This window comes from Littorina saxatilis, linkage group LG5 (genome assembly GCF_037325665.1).
Source record: "Littorina saxatilis isolate snail1 linkage group LG5, US_GU_Lsax_2.0, whole genome shotgun sequence".
Classification (NCBI taxonomy): domain Eukaryota; kingdom Metazoa; phylum Mollusca; class Gastropoda; order Littorinimorpha; family Littorinidae; genus Littorina; species Littorina saxatilis.
Window position 1 is genome coordinate 29620335 of NC_090249.1, and position 22393 is coordinate 29642727.

Here is a 22393-nt window from a genome sequence, read left to right on the forward strand (position 1 = left end):
GTGTGTGTGTGTGCGTGCGTGCGTGTTTATGCGTGTGTGTGTGTGTGTGTGTGTGTGTGTGTGTGCGTGCGTGTTTATGCGTGTGTGTGTGTGTGTGTGTGTGTGTGCGTGCGTGCGTGTTTATGTGTGTGTGTGTGTGTGTGTGTGTGTGTGTGTGTGTGTGTGTGTGTGTGTGCGTGCGTGCGTGCGTGTTTATGCGTGTGTGTTGCAGGTTGTACAAGTGTACATTGACTGGAGAAACAGTTCTCTGCCTGCACCGAAACTACAACTGGTCTGGTTTGACCGTGTGACCACTGGTCCAGGACAGGTCGTCACTGTCAACTTTACGGTCAAGAGTTCCACTATGGCTCTGTGGATGGACAACCAATGGACCGTCCCAACGGGTATGAATACAAATTCCCAATATCCCTACAAGTACACCGAGCACAAAGAGTGTGTTTGTTTTTTAATATAAATTTAACAGCATTTTATATAGGTCACAATATCCGTACACGTACACAGGGCACACAAAAGCTAAGATTTTTTTAAAAAGTTAATTAAACAGAATTATATACAGGTCACAATATCCCTACAAAGGGCACAAAAAAAGATAAGGATTTTTTGTAAATGTTAAACAGCATATGTTTTTGACCAAAACACTGTTGTTAATAGTTGGTCTATACCCTTCAAAATATTCGGAACTTGTTACGCCTAGTATATAACAAAAACGATAGAGGTCACATGTGTGTGCGTATATGTTTGCGGTTTCAATTGGAAAATAGTTTAACTCGACACATCATCAATAGGTCAACGCTTTTCAACGTTTCTTAACACGTAAGTTTACTATTCTTTGTATTTTGTCTGGTCACTGATAGAACACATCATGATTAAACAAATACCAGCATTATATACATGAACAAATCGTTCCACAAATGATTTCATCTAAATATGCAAACACCTGCATGGGTAGCGCGACTCTTTAATGCTGCGAGTTCAATGGGATGATAAAGGTTTACTCCTTAATATGACGGCTTACTAGTGCCAAAACCAGGGTTTACCATTATCACGTGAAAATTTGTAATTCGGACAATGTCAGTTTGCGTTTTTACGTGTTTATTACTAACTTTCACGTAAAAATTACTATTTTTCTGTTTTGGCTCTAGCAATCCGTCAGGAAGCGAGCCAAAACTAAAAGTTAGTCCTTTTCACGTGAAAATTATTTACTAACATGGATATAATTGTAATATTCTCGTGAAAATTACAATTATGTAGTTCTGGCACTAGTAAGCCGTCATACCTGAATGTATTCTTCGTTGTGAGATTTGCGCTAACTTGTGCAGGTGCCTATGGTCTGTACGTGGGCGGTCAGCAACCTGTGGGGGCAAAGAGAGCACCGTCCAACGTTGAGCTGGCCACGTTTCACGTGCAAGCTTAGTTTGTGTCACGCATTAAAACGTTCAAAAATCGCTCAGATTAATTCGTAGTGTGTGATTACTTGATCTAAATCTTCTTTTTACATTTAGTCAAGTTTTTTTTTTAAATCCACACACACAAAAATCACATCCTTATCCATGGCAAACAAACCAAATATTTCTAAAGACCAAAATTCGTTTTTAAATAAACGGTAAGTACAGCGAACACGATTTACACCAAGTTGTTCATTCCAGTTCTTTCAAACGCTGCTTTACAATACTCAAAAAATTAATTAACGGATGAACTGACTGGCAAGCCCAAACGGAGGAAGCGAGACAACTGGCTTATGTCTGTGTTCTGCAACAGATAAACATTTGCAGAGTTGCTGCCCTTTACCTGCCACTATCCACTAATCTAAAAATCAGTGCCACTACCCTTGTATACATTTTTTTTCAACGACAATGTCAAACCTGCAATCATGCATGGGTGCAATCATATTTTAAAAGACTTTATATCTAAATCGGTGAAATAAATGCGATACGGCTGCACTCTAAACGAGGACAATCATAATGCTTTAACCGCAAATGGTTTGGTTTGGTTTCGTAATTTTCTTTGCGGCTATTTTGCCGTCCGTTTCCGGACAAGTCAAGGATATGCTGGTTAATAATGAATGCGTCCATCGCTTAAAAACTCGCGCACAGACTACACACGCTCACGTCAATTTTGTATTTCAGGTGTGTGTTTAAAAAAAAGAAATTTATTTCACTTTTATTTTTTCATTTTTAATTACAGTCGAACAGTCACAATGCTGTCCATAAAACATACAGCGTGTTCCATTTTTACATTTAGTCAAGTTTTGACTAAATGTTTTAACATAGAGGGAGAATCGAGACGAGGGTCGTGGGTTCAAGTGCTAGTCTTTCGGATGAGACGAAAAACCGAGGTCCCTTCGTGTATACTACATCAGTTGGGGTACGTTAAAGATCCCACGATTGACAAAAGGGTCTTTCCTGGCAAAATTGTATAGGCATAGATAAAAGTGTCCCCCAAAATACCCGTGTGACTTGGAATAATAGGCCGTGAAAAGAATAAGAATAAGAATAACAAGTCGCGTAAGGCGAAAATACAATATTTAGTCAAGTAGCTGTCGAACTCACAGAATGAAACTGAACGCAATGCAATTTTTCAGCAAGACCGTATACTCATAGCATCGTCAGTCCACCGTTCAGGCAGTGAAATTGACAAGAAGAGCGGTTTAGTAGTTGCGCTGAGAAGGATAGCACGCTTTTCTATACCTCTCTTCGTTTTAACTTTCTGAGCGTGTTTTTAATCCAAACATATCATATCTATATGTTTTTGGAATCAGGAACCGACAAGGAATAAGATGAAAGTGTTTTTAAATTGATTTGGAAAATTTAATTTTGATAATAATTTTTATATTTTTAATTTTCAGAGCTTGTTTTTAATTCAAATATAACATATTTATATGTTTTTGGAATCAAAAAATAATGGAGAATAAGATAAACGTAAATTTGGATCCTTTTATAATTTTTTATTTTTTTTTTTACAATTTTCAGATTTTTAATGAGCAAAGTCATTAATTAATGTTTAAGCCATCAAGCTGAAATGCAATACCGAAGTCCGGGCTTCGTCGAACATTACTTGACCAAAATTTCAACCAATTTGGTTGAAAAATGAGAGCGTGACAGTGCCGCCTCAACTTTCACAAAAAGCCGGATATGACGTCATCAAAGACATTTATCGAAAAAAGGAGAAAAACGTTCGGGGATATCAATCCCAGGAACTCTCATGTAAAATTTCATAAAGATCGGCCCAGTAGTTTGGTCTGAATCGCTCTACGCACGCACGCACGCACGCACACACACACATACACACATACACCACGACCCTCGTTTCGATTCCCCCTCGATGTTAAAATATTTAGTCAAAACTTGACTAAATATAAAAAGTAGGATATGCGCCGAAATGGCTGCGATGTGCTGGCCGATGTGAATGCGTGGTGTATTGTGTAAAAAAAAATTCCATCTCAGACGGCATGAATAAATCCCTGCGCCTTGAATATGTGCGCGATATAAATTGCATAAAATAAAAAATAAAAAAATAAAAAAATAAATCCCTGCGCTTAGAACTGTACCCACGGAATACGCGCGATATAAGCCTCATATGGATATCTACAGAAGAAACGGATTCAACACGTGAAACACTGAGACCCCTTGGGTCTGGAGAAGAGTTGTTCAGTGAAAACATGGCTTGTAGAGAGAAAAGAGATTCAAAAGTGAAGACATAGAAACCCCTTCAGAATAGAGAAGTGCTGATGTATAAAGCCATTTGAAAGTGCACACGCGGAGACATACAGGAGAAAAACCTGTTGTAAGTATTACGTGACCGCCGCCGAAGTCAGTGTACCCCCAAAATCGACCTGACAAAAACGTAATGTACCTATTAAAAAATCGACACAAAATCAGAATAGGCTTAACTTGGCAACATTTTCAAAGGCGGAGAAAGCCAAATAATTGATCTATCCAGAACAGGTTGTTTTGTTTTGCTATCTCGCGTATTTCTTGTGTTATGTCAGTTCTACTGATGCAGGTGTTGGCGCACGAGCAGTAGAAAACGAGAGGTTGTTGTGTCCATTATGAGGGGTACCATGACAAAAAAACACTATATTTCAGCAATGCCTAAATGGATTGCTTCAAAACTTTCAGGATCTTAAGTCTATGGGGCAGCTACTGTGTGTGCCTCAGTCACCCAAAGCGAATCGTCCCCTGTAAAAGCCTGGCAAGATCTATAGTGGTTTAAATGGCAGTTTGTGCGTGAAGGATGATGCCTTTAACATTTCCGCGGAAAATTCCGCGTTAAAACACTTCGCTATGTTGTGCATGGTTATTAACCTCAGCGTTTTCTCTAGCGGCTCGCTGGCGAGACGACGGATGTGGGGTTAAAGTGTGAAATAGTTTCAGAACACAACACTCTCTTGACACTCTCCAAGACTCGGCATAGTTTCAGAGTCACTGGGTCGATGTGAGACTGAGGGTTGTGAGCATGAGAGAGGTGTGGTTTACTTGTTTTGAGGCCGGAGGAGCTAGGGATAAGAGGGTGAACGAGTCAGCAAACAGGCCTGCGTCCCCAAGTGTCTTTCTGAGTCTTCAGCGTAACTTGAACTAATCTAAGTTTGTCCATCATAGTGTGCTTTTCAGCTCAATCACTTTTCATTAATTTCTTCTTCTTCGACGTTCGATGTATTTATTCTTTTCTTTCATGGAATCAGGACATCTTACATTGTATTATATGCTACTCAATACAAACTGTTACCTTGAAGGTATGGGTGAAGCCTATTTTGTGTGCCTTGAATATATCTTTGCTTGAAATCTATAGTATCAAAAGTCCCTTATGAATCGATTTTGAAACGTAAAACATAAAAGATGACAACAATAAGGACTAAACATGAATAAGCAGGGGGGCAGACATACAACAAAACACATGAACAAATTGAAAACCTTCAGACTAACGCTCACTCATTTTAGCGCTGCGTCCAAAAAAATTGTCAAAGAATAAACGTCTAGAACAATTTGTATATGCACTATAAAGCCTGTGAACCGATGCCTCTTGTCTCTTTTAATAGTTTCAAATACAAATACGGGATGCCAATAAGTCCGAAATGAAAGAAATATAAACAAATAAATTTAAACACAAAAACATAGAAAAACAGATGGTTAAAATAGAAACCCTCCCCGAAAATCTCGATTTCTCCAGATCAATTTCACGAACCCGTTATTGCTCATGCAAGGTGTTCTCTCTCAAGAGTCTGAGGAATATCCCGCTGAGCGGCCCACACTTCCGGTTCCTCACGTGAGCGGAAATGACGTTTCCTCAAAAACATTGCCTCAGGTGTGTGCTTTACAGATGTAAGGGCATTGTGAGTCTTGGCGTTTCTAATCCTGGATGTTCTTGTTGCGTCTTGTATTTTTATAGTTCTACAACGTCAAGTTGTTGGGGGGGAAAACGAAACTAAAAGTGAATAGTTCGTTTGTTTACAAATCTGGTTTTCATTGTGTGTCTCGACTGAATTCTCAGACACGTGTTTCCAATTCAGTCGATTTGAAAAAAGTGTCAACTACACGGCACGTTTCACGTTTGTAACGCCAAACTTAACATTTTTGTAATCTGGTATTATTAAGATTCCTCTTTTGTTTTTAGTCCCTAGCGTAATGCAACGTTTTTGGCCAGTGACTTATGTTTTAACAATTACAATTTAACAAACGCTTTATTGTCAATTAAAGACTCGTTGAATCGATTATTGTGAAATGTCTGATTTGTTAGCATACAATCGCTTTCAAAGCGAAACACATTAAATCAAAGAATTGATGAAAGTATTGTTTTCTGCTTGGAGGGTCTTTTCTGGAGGTTCAAAATATGCCACCTACTACTTTGACTTGACTCCCCCGAAGAAAGTTTTCTACAGAGTGTATGAGATTTTGTTGTTGTGTTGGTGTTGTTGTTTGTTGAAGGGTGAAAGAGGGGGGGGGGGAGACTCGCTGAATTACGCGCTATATCCTGTTAAATAAATGCACAGGCAAATAGTTATCAAGACTCAAGACTCAAGATGTTACTGTCCTTATAAAGACAAGGAAAGTTGCCATACATAAGTTAGTTGGCATTGTCCTAGCTTGTTGAACTTAAAAGCTGGAAATACTTGCTGGATGGTGCAATATATACTCCTAATCAAATGCGCCTGTTGTCGTTTTAGGGATACATACTTCTGGTTGAATAACTTACTGTTGTAACGTTGTTGTATTTTTTCCTGTTCTCCCGTGTGTACGTCGCGTCACGTCGTTTACGTGTTTGTCCCCTTTTTTCATCTGCAGTGTTTTTTTATGGGCGAGTAGGTGTTGGTGGTGTTAATGGGGGGGGGGGGGGGGGGTGAAGTGATGTGCAGGAAACGAACTGTGTGTTGGGAGAGGGAGAGCCAGGGTAAGGGTCGAAGGGAGGGTCGGAGGAGTTTAGTAAGGGTGGGGAGGGGAATGGGGGGGCAATGTTCCCATCAAGAAAGAGCAATTGTCTTTGATCAAACAGATAACCTTTACTGTCTGGGTTTTATTGCTTACCTCTCTTTGCCCTCCTGGGCTCAACGGCTGCCTTTTCAAAAGAGAGAAAATAGCGTTCAGATGTCGCTTGTTTGTTTGTTGTGTAATGCTGGGCGTCTTCTTCTTGTTCTGTTTTTTGGGCTGTATGTTGTATGTACCATGTTGGTGTTTCTCTCTGTTAGTGTGGATTCGAAGACCATCTGTCAAGCTGCGGCGCGTGTGTGTGTCACAGTGTGTGTGTGTGTGTGTGTGTGTGTGTGTGCGTGTACACGTGTGCCGATGCGTGCGTGGCGTGGGTAGGCCAGTGTGTGCGTGTGAGCGTGTCAGTGTTACAGTGTGTGATGTGTTCCTTTGAAGATAAACCCGAGTCATCTTTCTTTGAGTATTGAAAACTGTATTTCCATACACTGAGCACAAGTCATAGTACACCATATACAGTATATAGTATAATACTCGTACGCCTACTACACATCCGTTTTTAAATGAACGTGCGTCTCTTCCCATCCGGCCGCGTGATCGAATTGGTCTACACAACTAAAAACCTTCTTCTCACAAGATTCTTCCTCTCCTAAGTTTTACTACGAGCACAGATGCAATAACCCAACCCAGCATTCAGTCCAGTACCAAATCCACCATTCTGTCAAGTACAAAGCGTATTTGCACGCACCTGGCGCGCGCACTTTAAGCACGTGACCAGACAATGCGGCAAAACGACTGGCTATTGGTCCAACTTGCCCTCTGACCCCTATGCAAATGATGTTGAATGCAGACGAGGAAAATGAGGCCTGGACCAGAATGCAATTTTGCCGCTACAAATGGTAAGATTGTCAAAGAAGTGCGAAAAGGACCGTCACAGTTTAATGCGATCAAATCATCCTGAGAGTGAAAGTAGATGGATTTTTTATTTGCATTACTCGGAAACAAAATATGTGCCCGCTGCATGGCAAACATTTCATTACCAGGGGAGCGCGTTTTTTTTCTGGGGTTTTTTTTCGTCAGTTTTTTTCCTTCTCCCTCCTATCATCTTTTTTCTTTCCCCATTCTGTTTATTTCTGTTTTGTTTCCTCTTCTTTTTGTTTGTTTGTTAGTTGCTTTTTCGTTTTCTGTTCTGCTTGGTTCTGTATTCTTATATTTCCTCGTTCTGTTGATAACTGGTAGTTTCTTGCACTCCAATCAATAATGTAACAGTTTCATCTAAAATTGTGTTTATTCCTCAAACGGACATGTGGTCCAACTTGCAGACACCAAAATGTCTTTCGTTCACAAACAGCGACACAATTAAGCTAAGTTTTTGTTTGTTTTATTTTTTAAAGCGTGCAATCAAACAACAACAAAATACGACCACAACTATCATAGAAAAAAAGATCCAGTTGTATTTTAGAATGACACAGAAATAGTCGCTAAAAACAAAAGCAATCAAACAAAAGAACAAATAAACAAACGCCGAACCAACGCCACAGCCAACAAAAGAAAGGAAAGAGATAAAGAAAGGTATAAAGAAAGAAAGAGATAAAGAGAGAGATAAAGGAAGAAAGAAGGAAAGAAAGAAAGAAAAAAAGAAAAAGGAAAAAAATAAAGAAAGACAGACAGACAGAAAGAACGAACGAACGAACAAAATAACAAAAGAAAGAAAGACCGAATCAAACAAATGATCCCAAAAGAATGAATAAACAAACGAAGCAAGGAAGAACGAAACAAAAGAAGAAAATAAAAGGAGAAAGTTCAAAAGACAATTACTATAAGATAAGAATGTCCTTCTCAAAACCTCAGACACAGTGACCAGTGACACCGGTTTGTCTCACAGTACAGGGCGAGTTTCAATGGTCGACCCTAGCCTGGTTAGTCTACTGCGCATGCCACTCGGGTCGCTTCGCTGAAACGTGGTCTGGTCGAACCATACTCATCCAAAATGGCCGTCGCTAGACGGATGATGTTCTTGTAGTTTCTAACGATCAAACAAACTCACATAAAAAAACTAATTATATCCACCAAATCTTCTTTGCAAAGATAGCCAACACTACATCAATGCGGCAGAATATATTTTGAAATGAACAGCACCGTCTAAAATGTGTCTCGTAAGTAAAACATCACTTGACATCTCGCACTCACCGCACATTCGACGCCATTTTGGAACTACACAAACCCTCGGGTCGGCTGTGTTCGGGTCGGACAAGAGCAACCAGAGTGACGTCATCAGGTTCGACCAGACCCCGTTTCAGCGAACTTTAGTCCGACCCTAGTGACTAGAGTCGCCAATGAAACTAGACCACAGTGTCATGTTCCGGGAGTAAAATCCAACACCGGGATTGTGACCTGCCCTTTAATTCACACACACACCTCTACATGACCCAGAATCCCTTTCAAGGCTTTTCCCCATCCGTATAATACGAGACACGTTGGCAGTACCAAATGTTCACACGCCAGTGACTCTGATTCAAATCCAATTTAAGCCCTGAAAATGTGTAGGGAATTGAATTTTGTCCTGTGAACTGCTCTTTTATGCGGAGACGAAACAGCTGATTAGAAGACAGTTCAGCTCTGCGATCTTTTGAGAGGAGTTTTACGTTTCTTTATTGCTGTGATCTTAACTGTGGAGAGGTTTATGGGGGTTTCTAATCCATCTGAACATCAAGTAGTTAAAAGCTGGAGCATGTGGGTTAAATTGAAGACACGATATTCTCTTTGGTCTGTTGGGTTCCCACTGGTGTTGAATGGAAAATAGGGGCTTACTGTAACAACGGGCATTTTCTACCGCAAAGGTTGAATAAATGAATGAGTGGCCAACCGACCGAACAAACAAACGAACGAGAAAACTAACGAACGCGGTAACCACAGACGGCATGAATGAATGATCGCATGAATGAATAAATGAATGAAAGTCTGCACTGTCATTTTTATCTGCCTCTTGTTCGTGTGCTGACAGGGGCCGGCGCAAAAATGTCATAGAGAGAGAGCACAAGCGAGGCAAACTGCTCGAGGTATAACGAGAAAAAAAGACAAATGCAGACGCACACACTGTATAGACAGACAAAGGCAGTTACATGTCAGAGAGAGAGAGAGAGAGAGAGAGAGAGACAGACAGACAGACAGACAGACAGACAGACAGACAGAGACAGAGATACAGAGACAGAGAAACTAAATCTAAAGAAATGTTAAAGCAGTGAGTCAAACTGATCAAACATGTCTCTCAGCTGAGAGATGTGAAACACTGATCATCCAACGTACCTGCAAGCAGTATGTTAATGTTGTAAAAAATTTTCACACATCGGGGTTTTTGTGCACGAAACTGTGACCAACTAGGTGGGAACCAGCGGGGGTTTCGGCTAAGTTGAAATTGAGAATTGTTTGTGATTTTAGTCAATCCGACTTGCAGCTGCTGTACTGGGTCCCACCCAGTTGGCAACTTTCTTGTGCATATCAGCCCTTATGTTACGGAAGTGCTTACCTCTCCCCTTTTCTATGACCTTTCATCTGCAGTTCAGCATTGTGGTTTCGGTAGCTCATAGGTCACACGAACTCTGTAATTAATTGATAATCTATTGTTCCACTCCTTGGACAGTACCAGGCAAGCCTGATACCGTGGCGTCAGATTAAATGTCAGCTGCAGTGTGGCATGTGTAAGGTGTCTCCTTATAGAGATAAATGCAACTGCTGGGTTAGCTCTTTCGCTCGTTCAGTCAGCCTTTTCGATGTTCTCTATTTGTCTGTTTGTTTGTCTGGCTGCTTGTCAGTCTGTCTATTTGTCTGTCTGTATTTCTGTCTCTCTCACTTTTCTCTGTTAATCACTGTTTGTGTCTGTTTGTCCATCTGTCCGAGTTATCTCTCTGCTATCTGTCTGTCTATCTGTCTGTCTGTCTGTATCTCTTTCTCTGTTTATCCCTGTCTGTAGCTGTCTGTCTAGCTGTTTCTATCTGTCCATCCATCTCTCGGCTGTCTGTCCGTCCATTTCTCTGTCCGTGTGTTTTTCCGTCCGTCCGTCCGTCCGTCCGCCCGCCCCGTCCCCCCCCCCCCTCCCTTCCCCTACTTCCTCTCTCCCTCTCACACACACACACTCTCTCTCTCTCTCTAATACTCTCTTTCTCTCTCTCGTTCTCTCTCTGTTTATTTCTGTCTGTACCTATCTGAATTCAACGTCACACATCATTGCACGGCATTTCACTTCGAGTCTTTGAGACAATATAAGCCTATATATATATAGGCTCCTTCGTCTTAATATCACAAGTAGCAGTCCCGCCGTTTCTGCATAATCTCAAGCATATTAGCTAATACCTCCAGCACACACTTAGAGCAACAAGTCCCCGGTGACTAACATTAGCAATACGATCCTGCTGTTTGAGTCGTTTCTTAGCCTATTAAGTGCCCGGATCAAACAAGGTGTTCGCACATAATGCCCAGACCACAGGCTTTCTTGATCTGTTTACATCCTAATAATATGGAAGGTGGGAAAACATAAGATTAAATCTTTTGAGGGGATGCTGTCCTGTTGTAAGATGTAAAATGTACAGTCTCTTGTGTGGGTTATACAAAAGTACCTGAAAATTGTCTTAATAAAGGAAGATAAACTGCAACCAGTGACTGTTTTCAAAATGTTGTACCATCTACTCGGAATCATTTGCACCGCTTGTGTCAGAAAAACGTAAATATAGACAGGAGAGAGAGAGAGAGAGAGAGAGAGAGAGAGAGAGAGAGAGGGAGAGAGAGAGAAGAGAGAGAGAGAGAGGGGGAGAGAGAAGAGAGAGAGAGGGAGAGGGAGAGAGAGAGAGAGAGAGAGAGAGAGAGAGAGAGAGAGAGGGAGAGAGAGAGAAGAGAGAGAGAGAGAGAGAGAGAGAGAGGGGGAGAGAGAAGAGAGAGAGAGGGAGAGGGAGAGAGAGAGAGAGAGAGAGAGAGAGAGAGAGAGAGAGAGAGAGAGAGAGAGAGAGAGAGAGAGAGAGAGAGAGAGAGAGGGGGAGAGAGAAGAGAGAGAGAGGGAGAGGGAGAGAGAGAGAGAGAGAGAGAGAGAGAGAGAGAGAGAGAGAGGGAGAGAGAGAGAAGAGAGAGAGAGAGAGAGAGAGAGAGAGGGGGAGAGAGAAGAGAGAGAGAGGGAGAGGGAGATAGAGAGAGAGAATGAGAGAGAGAGAGAGAGAGAGAGAGAGAGAGAGAGAGAGAGAGAGAGAGAGAGAGAGAGAGAGAGAGAGAGAGAGAGAGAGAGAGAGGGGGAGAGAGAAGAGAGAGAGAGGGAGAGGGAGAGAGAGAGAAGAGAGAGAGAGAAGAGAGAGAGAGAGAGAGGGAGAGAGAGAGAAGAGAGAGAGAGAGAGAGAGAGAGAGAGAGAGAGAGAGAGTCTGGAGTCTGGATTGTTTATTGATTAGGCCTTGGGCCCATTTCAATTCGGGGTGTACAAAGTTTCAACATTCATGCTTCATGAAAAATAATCATAGTAATATTAATCATAATAAAAATCATCATCATCGTAGTGACAGTCGACATGGCGACAGTGGAAACAGGCGCGCATTTACAACAGCAAAACGTTTGAAAAAGGACAGTAATGCATCAGCACAAAATCCAGTCTCTGTCGCACTTCACTCATGTCTCTCTGTCATCCTTCCGTCCATCCATCCATCCATCCATCCAGCCAACCATCCATCCATCCATCCATCCTTCTATCCATCTCATGTCCCTCTGTCCTCCATCCATCTAATCATCCGTCTGTCTGTCCAACCATTCATCCGTCATCCATCTATTCATCCCTCCATCTATCCCTTCAGAGAGAGAGAGAGAGAGAGAGAGAGAGAGAGAGAGAGAGAGAGAGAGAGAGAGAGAGAGAGAGAGAGAGAGAGAGAGAGAGAGAGAGTACAGAACGATTAAGTCCGAAGAATATCAGGCTGCAAAGCAAATTTAAATCTCCCTTCTGACTTTTTTGTTTTCAGGCGTGAACTGAAAAATGCCACATTCCCACCACAACCACCACCACTTCGCCCCACCGCCGCCCCCCCCCCCCCCCCCCCCCACCCCCAAAAAAACCCAAGAAATCCGACACAAGAAAAAATTCATTTGACAGCCAAGCTCACAAAACCAGAACAAAACACACGGGCCACAGAAGCCGAAGACAGAATACCCTCAAAAGAGAACGAAGCAGAGACAAAAAGAAAGAAAGAAAGAAAGAGAAAAGGGAACACATAGGAAGGGTGACTAAGCCTTTACATCTGTCCCCGATCGGTTTTGCATAATGGTATTCAAACCATCCACTCGTGGCTGGAGACTCTTTTGTGGGCACATCAACTGCTTGACACAGGCGGGGGTTGGGGTTCAAGTCCTTGGGAAGAAGAGTACAGAGGACCCCCTCTTTCTAGACCTTCAAAAATCTGAGAAACTTCGGATTTTAAAAAGGAGACTGATACTGTCGAGATAAATTTAGAGATTATGAACAAAAAATTTGAAGAAGAAAAAACCCAGTTATTAAAAGGGTGGATGTGAAAAGAGGGTTTCTTCTGTATGCATATGGAAGAAAACAATTTTGAAAGCGGTTCTCGTTTGTAGAGACTGACTAGTACTGCCTAGTGGAATTGTACGTCCTCTTGGGACCAATTGGCCTATCTTGGAACAGGTGGAGGTAGTTTGCTAGTGGGAGCACAATACACAAGACATGCAAACAATGAACACATATGATCGGCGTTGTTGTTCTGGTTAAGCTGTTGTTGCAGCATTTCAAAAGGCGTGTAGATGTTGGGTGAAAGTATACACATGGCTCAGCAGGCACACGTACCTAAAAGTAACAATCTTATTTCACCACCATGCACAGACCTGTCCATGACAGGTGCGTACACAGAATAAGAGCATCCTTCCACTCGGACTCTTCTTCTTCTTCTGCGTTCGTGGGCTGAAACTCCCACGTACACTCGTGTGTTTTTTTGGGTTTTTTTGCACGAGTGGAATTTTACGTGTATGACCGTTTTTTACCCCGCCATTTAGGCAGCCATACGCCGTTTTCGGAGGAAGCATGCTGGGTATTTTCGTGTTTCTATAACCCACCGAACTCTGACATGGATTACAGGATCTTTTTCGTGCGCACTTGGTCTTGTGCTTGCGTGTACACACGGGGGTGTTCGGACACCGAGGAGAGTCTGCACACAAAGTTGACTCTGAGAAATAAATCTCTCGCCGAACGTGGGGACGAACTCACGCTGACAGCGGCCAACTGGATACAAATCCAGCGCGCTACCGACTGAGCTACATCCCCGCCCCACTCGGACTCAAATGTCAACAGCTTGGCCGCTTCAACTGCAGAGGGGGATTTTTTCTATTCCTTAACTTTGCAGACAGACAAGGGTGTCACTTACAAAATTAAATCAGCTTTACTGCTTCAACTGCAGAGGGGGATTTTTTATATTCCTTAACTTTGCAGAAAGACAAGGGTGTTACTAACAAAATTAAATCAGCGAGAAAATCCCCACTCTGTATAGGATGCAATCAGGCCATGGGGTTTTGGAATGTGTCCAGGTGAAAGACCTGTGGTGTTGAACATGAACCTTGACACGAAGAGGATGGCGCTTTTATTCACGAGTGCTGGCCGTTTTTAGGTTCTTTCTTTCGTTTTTGTTTTGTTTTTGTTGCGCGGAAGGACTGGATGAAAAGGTGAAGGAGGGTTGGGAGTCACCATTGGTCGGACATGTCTTTCCCACGTTTGTGTCCTCAAAAAGCAGCTACTATAAAGTGACTGTGTTTGAAAGCGTGGCCGGCCCGGAGTCAACGTATGAAATCTGCGTACATTTTTTTATGAAAACAAATGTGTCTCAACTCGTTCTTTCTTTGTGTGCTGGGGAGGGGGAGGGTGGGTAGATCCATAATATATATGCTGTTGACAATACACTCAGCCAAATTCTGGATAAGTCTCCCTCGAAATTAAGATTGATTCTACATACGTGAGAGAGATCACTCGTTCAAACCACACGTGTGTATATCATGTAAGTGAGGTCATGTCATGTAAGTCTGGCAGGGACCTGTTTTTCCACTGTTTATGATGCCAAAGTCACCGAGACAAACGTCATTACGGAAAAATACTTGCGCTCGCTAATTCCCCTCGATGAATTTTAATAACTAACACATCACGCTACACTTTCCAGAGTGACGTTTCTTTGCTTTGACGTCAGAGATTGCACGAGGCTTTTGGAAGAGATCGAGGTTCCAAAAGAAGCGTCTTCAATTTCGCCGCCTCGACTGCGGGACAGTTTGAGTAAAATACACGTAAGTACAGTATGTAGGATAAACAGAATACTACATGGCTTGCTGTGTCGTGCCAGATTTACACTCGTTGCTTTTTCAAATAGTGAACAGCTCGCTTTCGCTCGCAGTTCAATATTTAAAAAACCCAAACTCGTGTAAATCTGGTACGACACAGCAAGCCATGTAGTATTCTCTATTTGTATCTTGCAAAGTTCACAACAGATGTTGAAAAACAAAACAAACAAAAAACTTTCCAATTACACAATGTAGCCCCAAAGCCACAATCGCTTTGTTTGCAACCACATCGGTCTACAATCTTGAATTTTTCGAAGTTCCAATTTCGGCTGCGCCTGGTTGCATGGTTAAGATCAAAGATGTTTCCAATCTCTAAGATCGAAGATTGTGTGCAGGCCTGCTATAGTGTCGTACCCCCCTTTGTGTGTACAAACAAACCAAAGACCTAGTACGCACAAAAGAAAATCAAGTAATATCATATCAGAGTGCGATGGGTTACAGAAAAACGAAAACATCTTGTATGCTTTATACCAAAACCTGTCTAAAAATGGCGGGGAGAAAAAACGTCCATACACACACAAAAAGCCCTGACATGCACTATCACCGCGCCCCTAACATTACAACACATTCGAGCACTCAGCATGTTAATGCTAATTTCTCTTTACCCTTTGTCACAGGGAGAGAATGATGCACCGCGTGGTAATAAAAGCTGGATTATATAGACATTTTTGTGTGTCATGAGGCTTTAGTCTTGAAAGTGTAGGCTTAATCTTTTAATCCTTGTCCATTACTGCAAAGTGCACTCGAAATTGGGGTCCCAAAGGTCTGTGGTTGGTGTAAGTACTTGCACGTGCTCTCCAACACGTAGACATTTGCTTTGATCTAATATTATAATGCTTTTGTCTTTAAGACTACATCGTGCGTGCACTATTGACAAATTTCATGGATATTTGTCAGACTTTAGTGTGTTGGTTTTTACATTTAGTCAAGTTTTGACGTAGAGGGGGGAATCGAGACGAGGGTCGTGGTGTATAATAAATAATAATAATAATAAATAACTTTTCTATAGCGCGAGTCCCATCAATTGGCTCCAGGCGCTTTACAAATTCATTATAGAATAAACTAGCACAAATCAACAAGCATACAAAGCATACATTTAACTGAGACATAACACCAAGAACCCAAGCACTGTGTGTGTGTCTGTGTGTAGAGCGATTCAGAGAAAACTACTGGACCGATCTTCATGAATCTTGACATGACAGATCCTGAGTATGGTATCTCCAGACGGTTTTTTTTCTATTTTTTTTATAAATGGCTTTGATGACGTCATATCCGGCTTTTCGTGAAAGTTGAGGCGGCACTGTCACGCTCTCATTTTTCAACCAAATTGGTTGAAATTTTGGTCAAGTAATCTTCGACGAAGCCCGGACTTTGGTATTGCATTTCAGCTTGGAGGCCTAAAATTTAATTGATGAGTTTGCTCATTAAAGTTGTCATTAAAATCGATTTTTCGCAAACAGATTTAAAATTGATTGCATCGTATTCTTCATCACATTCTGAATCTAAAAATATTACATATGTCATGTTTACTCTTAATATGTGATCACAATTAACGAAAATAGATTAATTAGTCTTACGATTAAAATTTAAGAAATCGATCCAAAAATGATTTCATCTTATTCTTTATCATTTCCTGATTCCAAAAACATATAGATATGATAGGTTGTATTAAAAACAAGCTCAGAAAGTTAACAAGAATACAGAAAAGCGCGCTTTCCTGCTTAGCACAATACGCCACCGCGCTAATCTGGCGTGTCAATACCACTACGTTTTGCACGAGGAAGGTGAGCGATTTCCTTCACGAGGGGATTGACGAAGCTGTACTGTCTTGGTGAAAAAATACAGTGCGTTCAGTTTCATTCCGTGTGCTCGACAGCTTGACAAAATGTAGTAATTTCGCCTTACGCGACTTGTTTTGTCTCTTGTTGTTTGTTTGATTTGTATATGTGTTTTGTAATTGGTGGTGGTGTTTTGGGTACTTTTTCATGACCAACAGTTAAACATTATTATTTGCTATATGAAGTCTTATTTTCTCTCAGTCATTTCCTTTACACTACTCTTCAAGACTGAGGACATAATGCCACGGCTGAACGTTTGTTCGACGTTTACTGACAGAAGGGAAAGAGCGTGTGGTGGGGCTGCGGGAGTGCGTCGGGAGGATTTGGGGGAGGGGGGGGGGGAGACAAACATGTTCATATGTTGTTTTGTCACTTATATAGACATACCGACGGCTAGAACTTTCAAACATTCACTGGGAAAATGGACTTCACGAACTGAAACAGTAGGACTGTGCCCTTTTAAAAACAAAATTCTTTAGAAAAGAAAGTAAAGCTCTAGTTTTAACATAAACTGCAACACTCTCGGGCCCTTACTCTGAACAAGCGCTATGCATCTTCCTGTTCTTGGCTTTCACTTGCAGCCCATGAGTCTCCTTGTCTTCAACATATGCTGGGGTTCGGAGAACAATGTAACGTCTTTGTGACCCGTTCTTAATGCACTCGTTTAAATGTATCTGCTTTCTTGCTTTGTCTGTAGAATGAGTGATCTGAGGTCACAGTCAGTAATGGAGCCCCCAAAAGGGAAACTAATTATGAAGTAGAGAATACTCATTTGTCATGGGTGCTGATTCAGCATACTTGAAAGAACTTGAAGAACAGTGAATGTTTATTTTTTGCCTAAATAGGAAAACGCCCTTTCAGTGCACGTATGAAGTGTGTTAATTCTTGTTCTTTTGTTCTCAAAAATCAAAATAGTTAGTCGATTATCAACACAAATACGTACTTTAAAATGTATTAACTTTTGCTTTAAAAAAAAAAGGTATATTTTTCTCATTAACGGTGATACTCGTACAAAGCTACCACCCAACCACCGAGTAATACGTACCATCACGCCTCGTTTACCATCACGCCTCGTTTAAGAAACAACCATTATTTTGTGGTCCGTACGTGGTACACGAATGACGCGGACATAAAACGTCATGCCCACGACGCCACAAGGAGACAGGCGACATCCGTTGTTTCTCACCTTTGCACCTGAGAAACATGTACCTGGCGTATGCTGTACACCTGTACTCGTCACTGGCTAATGATGTCCTGCACATATGTTAGCATTCTTTTCTTGGCTTGCATGGATTGTTGGTCATTGTTTATTCGCTGCTGCTTTGGTAGTCTACTGCATGTGTCTTCGGTGAAACAAATAGTTGTGTGTGTGTGTGTGTGTGTGTGTGTGTGTGTTTGTGTGTGTGTGTGTGTTTGTGTGTATCCGTCTTTCTGTCACGGTGTGTGTGTGTGTGTGTGTGTGTGTGTGTGTGTGTATGTGTAGGCAGGCTGCGTGCGGGAGTGTGCTAGTGTGTGCGTGCGTGTATGTATGTGTGTCGGTTTCTGTGTCTGCGTGTGTCTTTGCGCTGGTTGGTCTCTGTCTGTATTCCTGCATGTGCGCGCGTGCGTCAGTGCATGTGTGTGTGCGCGTGTGTGTGTGTGTGTGTGTCGGTGTTCTCACCGTTGTAACTCAGAAACATGTACCTGGCGTATGCTGTACATCTGTCCACGTTACTGGCTAATGTCCCACACATATGTCAACGGTTTTTCTTGGCCTGGATTATTGGTCATTGTTTATTCGCTGCTATGGTGGTCTGCTGCTGAGAATACACGGTACCTTCACTCTTTTCTTTTCTGTCTTTTGCCCTACAGTCTTTATTTTTGCGCTTGCAGACTTCCAGAGCACAAAGCAAGGTGTGTGCGGTTTTTTTTTTTAATCCTTTCATAGCTATTCTCCCCGCCACCAGTTACGAGCTCGTATTGTACGTTTTTGTAAGATATTGCAGTCGTATTTCTCTAGCTTGAAGAAAGAAAAGATCTCAGAAATACATGGCGGGGGTCGACGACATGTATAAATCCTGAAAAGAATCGGCTGAACACTTTTGTTTTCTCTGAGAAAGCATTGGCTATCAAAGTTGGGCTTTTTTTCTCTTCTCGTTTTCCTTGTTTTGTGTTGTTTTGATTTATTTCACTCCAATATAAAATCCTGTGCATTGTGTTGTCATGGTTACAACCATCTTAGGTACATTCTAAAATAAGTCAAAACAACATTTCCGAAAAACATTCTGTCGTGTCTCTTATGAGTCCACTTTAAAGAGCGTAAGGTTATATGAAGTCTTATATCGCGCGCGTATCTCCAGACTCGGACTCAAGGCGCAGGGATCTATTTATGCCGTGTGAGATGGAATATTTTACACAATACATCACGCATTCACATCGACCAGCAGATTGCAGCCATTTCGGCGCATATCCTACTTTTCACGGCCTATTATTCCAAGTCACACGGTTATTTTGGTGGACTTTTTTTTTTTTTATCTATGCCTATACAATTTTGCCAGGAAAGACCCTTTTGTCAATCGTGGGATCTTTAACGTGCACACCCCCAATGTAGTGTACAAGAAGGGGCCTCGGTTTTTCGTCTCATCCGAAAGACTAGCACTTGAACCCACCACCTAGGTTAGGAAAGGGGGGAGAAAATTGCTAACGCCCTGACCCAGGGTCGAACTCGCACAACCTCTCGCTTCCGAGCGCAAGTCAGTGCGTTACCACTCGGTGGCGGTTCTTGCGAACGTGTTGTATTTTGTCTTGAATTAAACGTTCCAAATGTGTAACTTATCTTGTTGTTGTTGTTTTACCCCAATATAGTCACAAACAAAAGTACTACCATTTTAAGACCTGTCAATGTTCGTAAAGTTCTGGGGAGTCTTAAAAAGGGGGTTCCACTGTAATACTCAAGAGACCAACAAGGGAACATCAACCACACAGTCTACTCAGCCCTTTAAGACACTTGGCGTAACGCAGCGGGTGAAGTTTGTTGAGGCAACAAGTGCTGTAATGGCATGCCAACCCAAAAGTCAGCTGGCCATCTGAACGAGTCTCGAATGTTCCCACGCCTACGCGAGACCGCCCTTGCAAATGTCACAGGACAACCGAGCGAGCACAGAGACAGTGCGAGAGAAGATTCTGATTACTTTTTTAGGTTGTTGAACTTTTCAAAGTGGCAACTTCCTCCTGGGAGAATCTTGTGTTCTCAGTTTTGTGTTTTCTTTTTCTGTGCACTGTTTGGTTGTTTGTACAAAAACAGCCGGAGCTTCCTTTTGTTTTGATTGTTTCTTTCCTTCTCTGCTGGTTTCTGTATACATTAATTTTCTGAAAGCGTTAAAACGAATTATTCTCCTCTTCCGTCCCCGCCTCTCTTTTTTTTTTTATTTTTTTTTTTTTAAGAAAACGCTGTATTTTAAAGAATCATGTCTGTTTGAATGTGTGTTGTTCTCGAATGTTGTTTCTGAGAGAGGGAGAAAAATAACAACAGAAAATGCGATCGGCTGTCATGCTGATGCTTGAAAAAAAATAAAGAGCAATGATCTCTCACACCACAGCCGCGAAACATCAAAAAGGCACTTTAAATAGCTTTTCCAGCCTGCATGTCTATCTGTCAGTCTGTTTATTTTCATCCGCATACTTAAATCAAGTGTTGAAGAACCGCACTAACTAACAGACGGAGCAACTAATCTGCATTGCTCAGTTGAAGGGTTTTCAGTCTTTGAACCTGTGACACGTCTGGATCAATTTTTATAAACGCTTTCTCGTTGGCTCAAGAGAGGTTGACAGATGACACTTCTTGTTCTTTTCAACAGTGTTGGTGTAAGCGTGTTTTTATTAATTTCTTGTATACACGTTATAAACAGTAACAACATTAAGAACGTTAACAAGCAGACTGCTTATGGACACGTTCTAAAACTGATAATCAATACACATTCTGATAACAAGACATGGCGAACAAGTGATAACTTCAACCCTTTTCTTTCAAAATATTTCATAATATTTTATACAAATAAAAAAAAAAGAGAGAGAGAGAGAGAGAGAATGCTTTGCTACATCTATTGCTGTCACTGTTAATATAATATCAGCCGAAGCGATCAGTTGACATTCGAACCAAACAAGCAAGGGACCCCTTATACCTATCGCCTCAAGCTTGTGTAGCTGACCACGATGCCAAACTTTATCGAAAGCTTTAGATACATAAAAAAAATATTGCCTGTGACATAATGTTTTTATCAAGTGCAACACAAAAATCGTCATAATTATATACTCAGTAATTGGTAAACAGTTGAATCACCACCAATAAAACCAGATTGACAGTGTGTAATCAGATTATAATTTTGCAAATAACCAAACACACGGATTTGTACACATTTTTCGAGCACCTTCCCAATACAACTCAGCAAAGAGATTGGACGGTAGTTGGAACAAGCACTCCTATCGCCTTTCTTATAAATGGGGGTAATGTGAGCAGTTTTCCAGACAACTGGAAAGACACCCTCGGACAAGGATCTGTTAAAGAGAACTGTAAGCAGTGAAATAATAACAGGTAGTCCAGCTACAAGCAATTTATTATGTATTCCGTCAACAGTGTTAGTTGCTGAATCAAATGTTCTCTTCTTTTTTTTTAATCAATCATTTAATAACGCCGATCTCGGTCGGTGGAACACTGAAAGTTTATTCCGGGACGTACCCCTGGTCGATATTTTCAACTTTTTCAAAACAATTAAATTTCCAACAAGATTTAAATTACTGGCGACTCACTTGAAAAGAATCAAGTTTAAAGGAACCTTCTACCTTTACTGTAACACGTCTTAAATGTGAACAGACTTTAAAGAGTTGGTCGAGAACAAAAAAGAGAATAGGATCGATGCTGCATCGGTCTCGGATGACTTCCTTGGTTCTCGAGACTAGAAACATCAACACTGAACTTAGCAACCATCTTACTCAGTCTGTGGACACACGTGCTTCTAAGGAAACGATGTACATGTATCACACTTTCAAAGATGATGAGGACTCTCTGCACCTTAGACCAACACAAAAGCAACAAAACGCTAAAGCCCTGAACAAATCTTCTCTTTCTCCTCTCGTGCTTTCTCCTCTTAAAAGTCAGTTTTGTGGACACAGAGGATGAGTAGCAATCATGGCGGCCACAGGCAAGGGGGGGTAAATCTGCTGGACCAACAAAGTGTGCGAGACGGTTGTGTGGACTGACCACGCCTTGTCACGCCCCCTCCCCAGGGAAAGAACAGCTGTCAGGACACTATGAGGGGAGAAAATGAGCACAGAGGTTGATTTCTGGCGTGAGGTGGCTTCAAAATGAAGTCTGTCGTCGACCACTACATTTCTCAATTGGACTGGTCTCCACGTGTAGCGGCAACAAGAAGAAGAAGAAGACGTCTGTCGTAAATTAAACGTTCCAATAATTCACCTTTCTTTTCATTATTCCTTCTTAGATAATTTCTTACAAAAACACAGCCTTCTGTGCGTAAATCATTGCACTTATCCTTTTTGCATTGAGGTCAAGCTCCGTGAGATGAACGTAATCGGTCGTAACATTCGCTTCGATTATCTTTCCTTTTCTACAAGACAAACGATTACATGTATGCTGATGTATGAAATGTCAGTTATTGTACCGTGAATGTTAGCCTTCTGCTGTAATGACGCATTGTTAGAAAGTGCTTCCTGTAGTACGTCTGTTTGCTTTTCGTGAAGATTTTTACACGTACTTCAAAATTCAGTCTATTGGTAAAAGGTGATTTCTC

The 22393-nt window shown here is 41.5% G+C and overlaps 1 protein-coding gene across 1 annotated transcript in view; it reads left to right on the forward strand.

Annotated features, from left to right (window-relative positions):
* LOC138966815 (uncharacterized) overlaps window positions 1–1452 on the forward strand; it is a 12515-nt gene extending 11063 nt beyond the window's left edge. Inside the window, exons 12-13 of the mRNA XM_070339162.1 lie at window positions 212–383; window positions 1320–1452. Of these exons, the coding sequence (XP_070195263.1) occupies window positions 212–383; window positions 1320–1414 (267 nt within the window). The 3' untranslated portion in view covers window positions 1415–1452. The remainder of the gene's footprint in view (window positions 1–211; window positions 384–1319) is intronic.
* Window positions 1453–22393: the final 20941 nt, after the last annotated feature.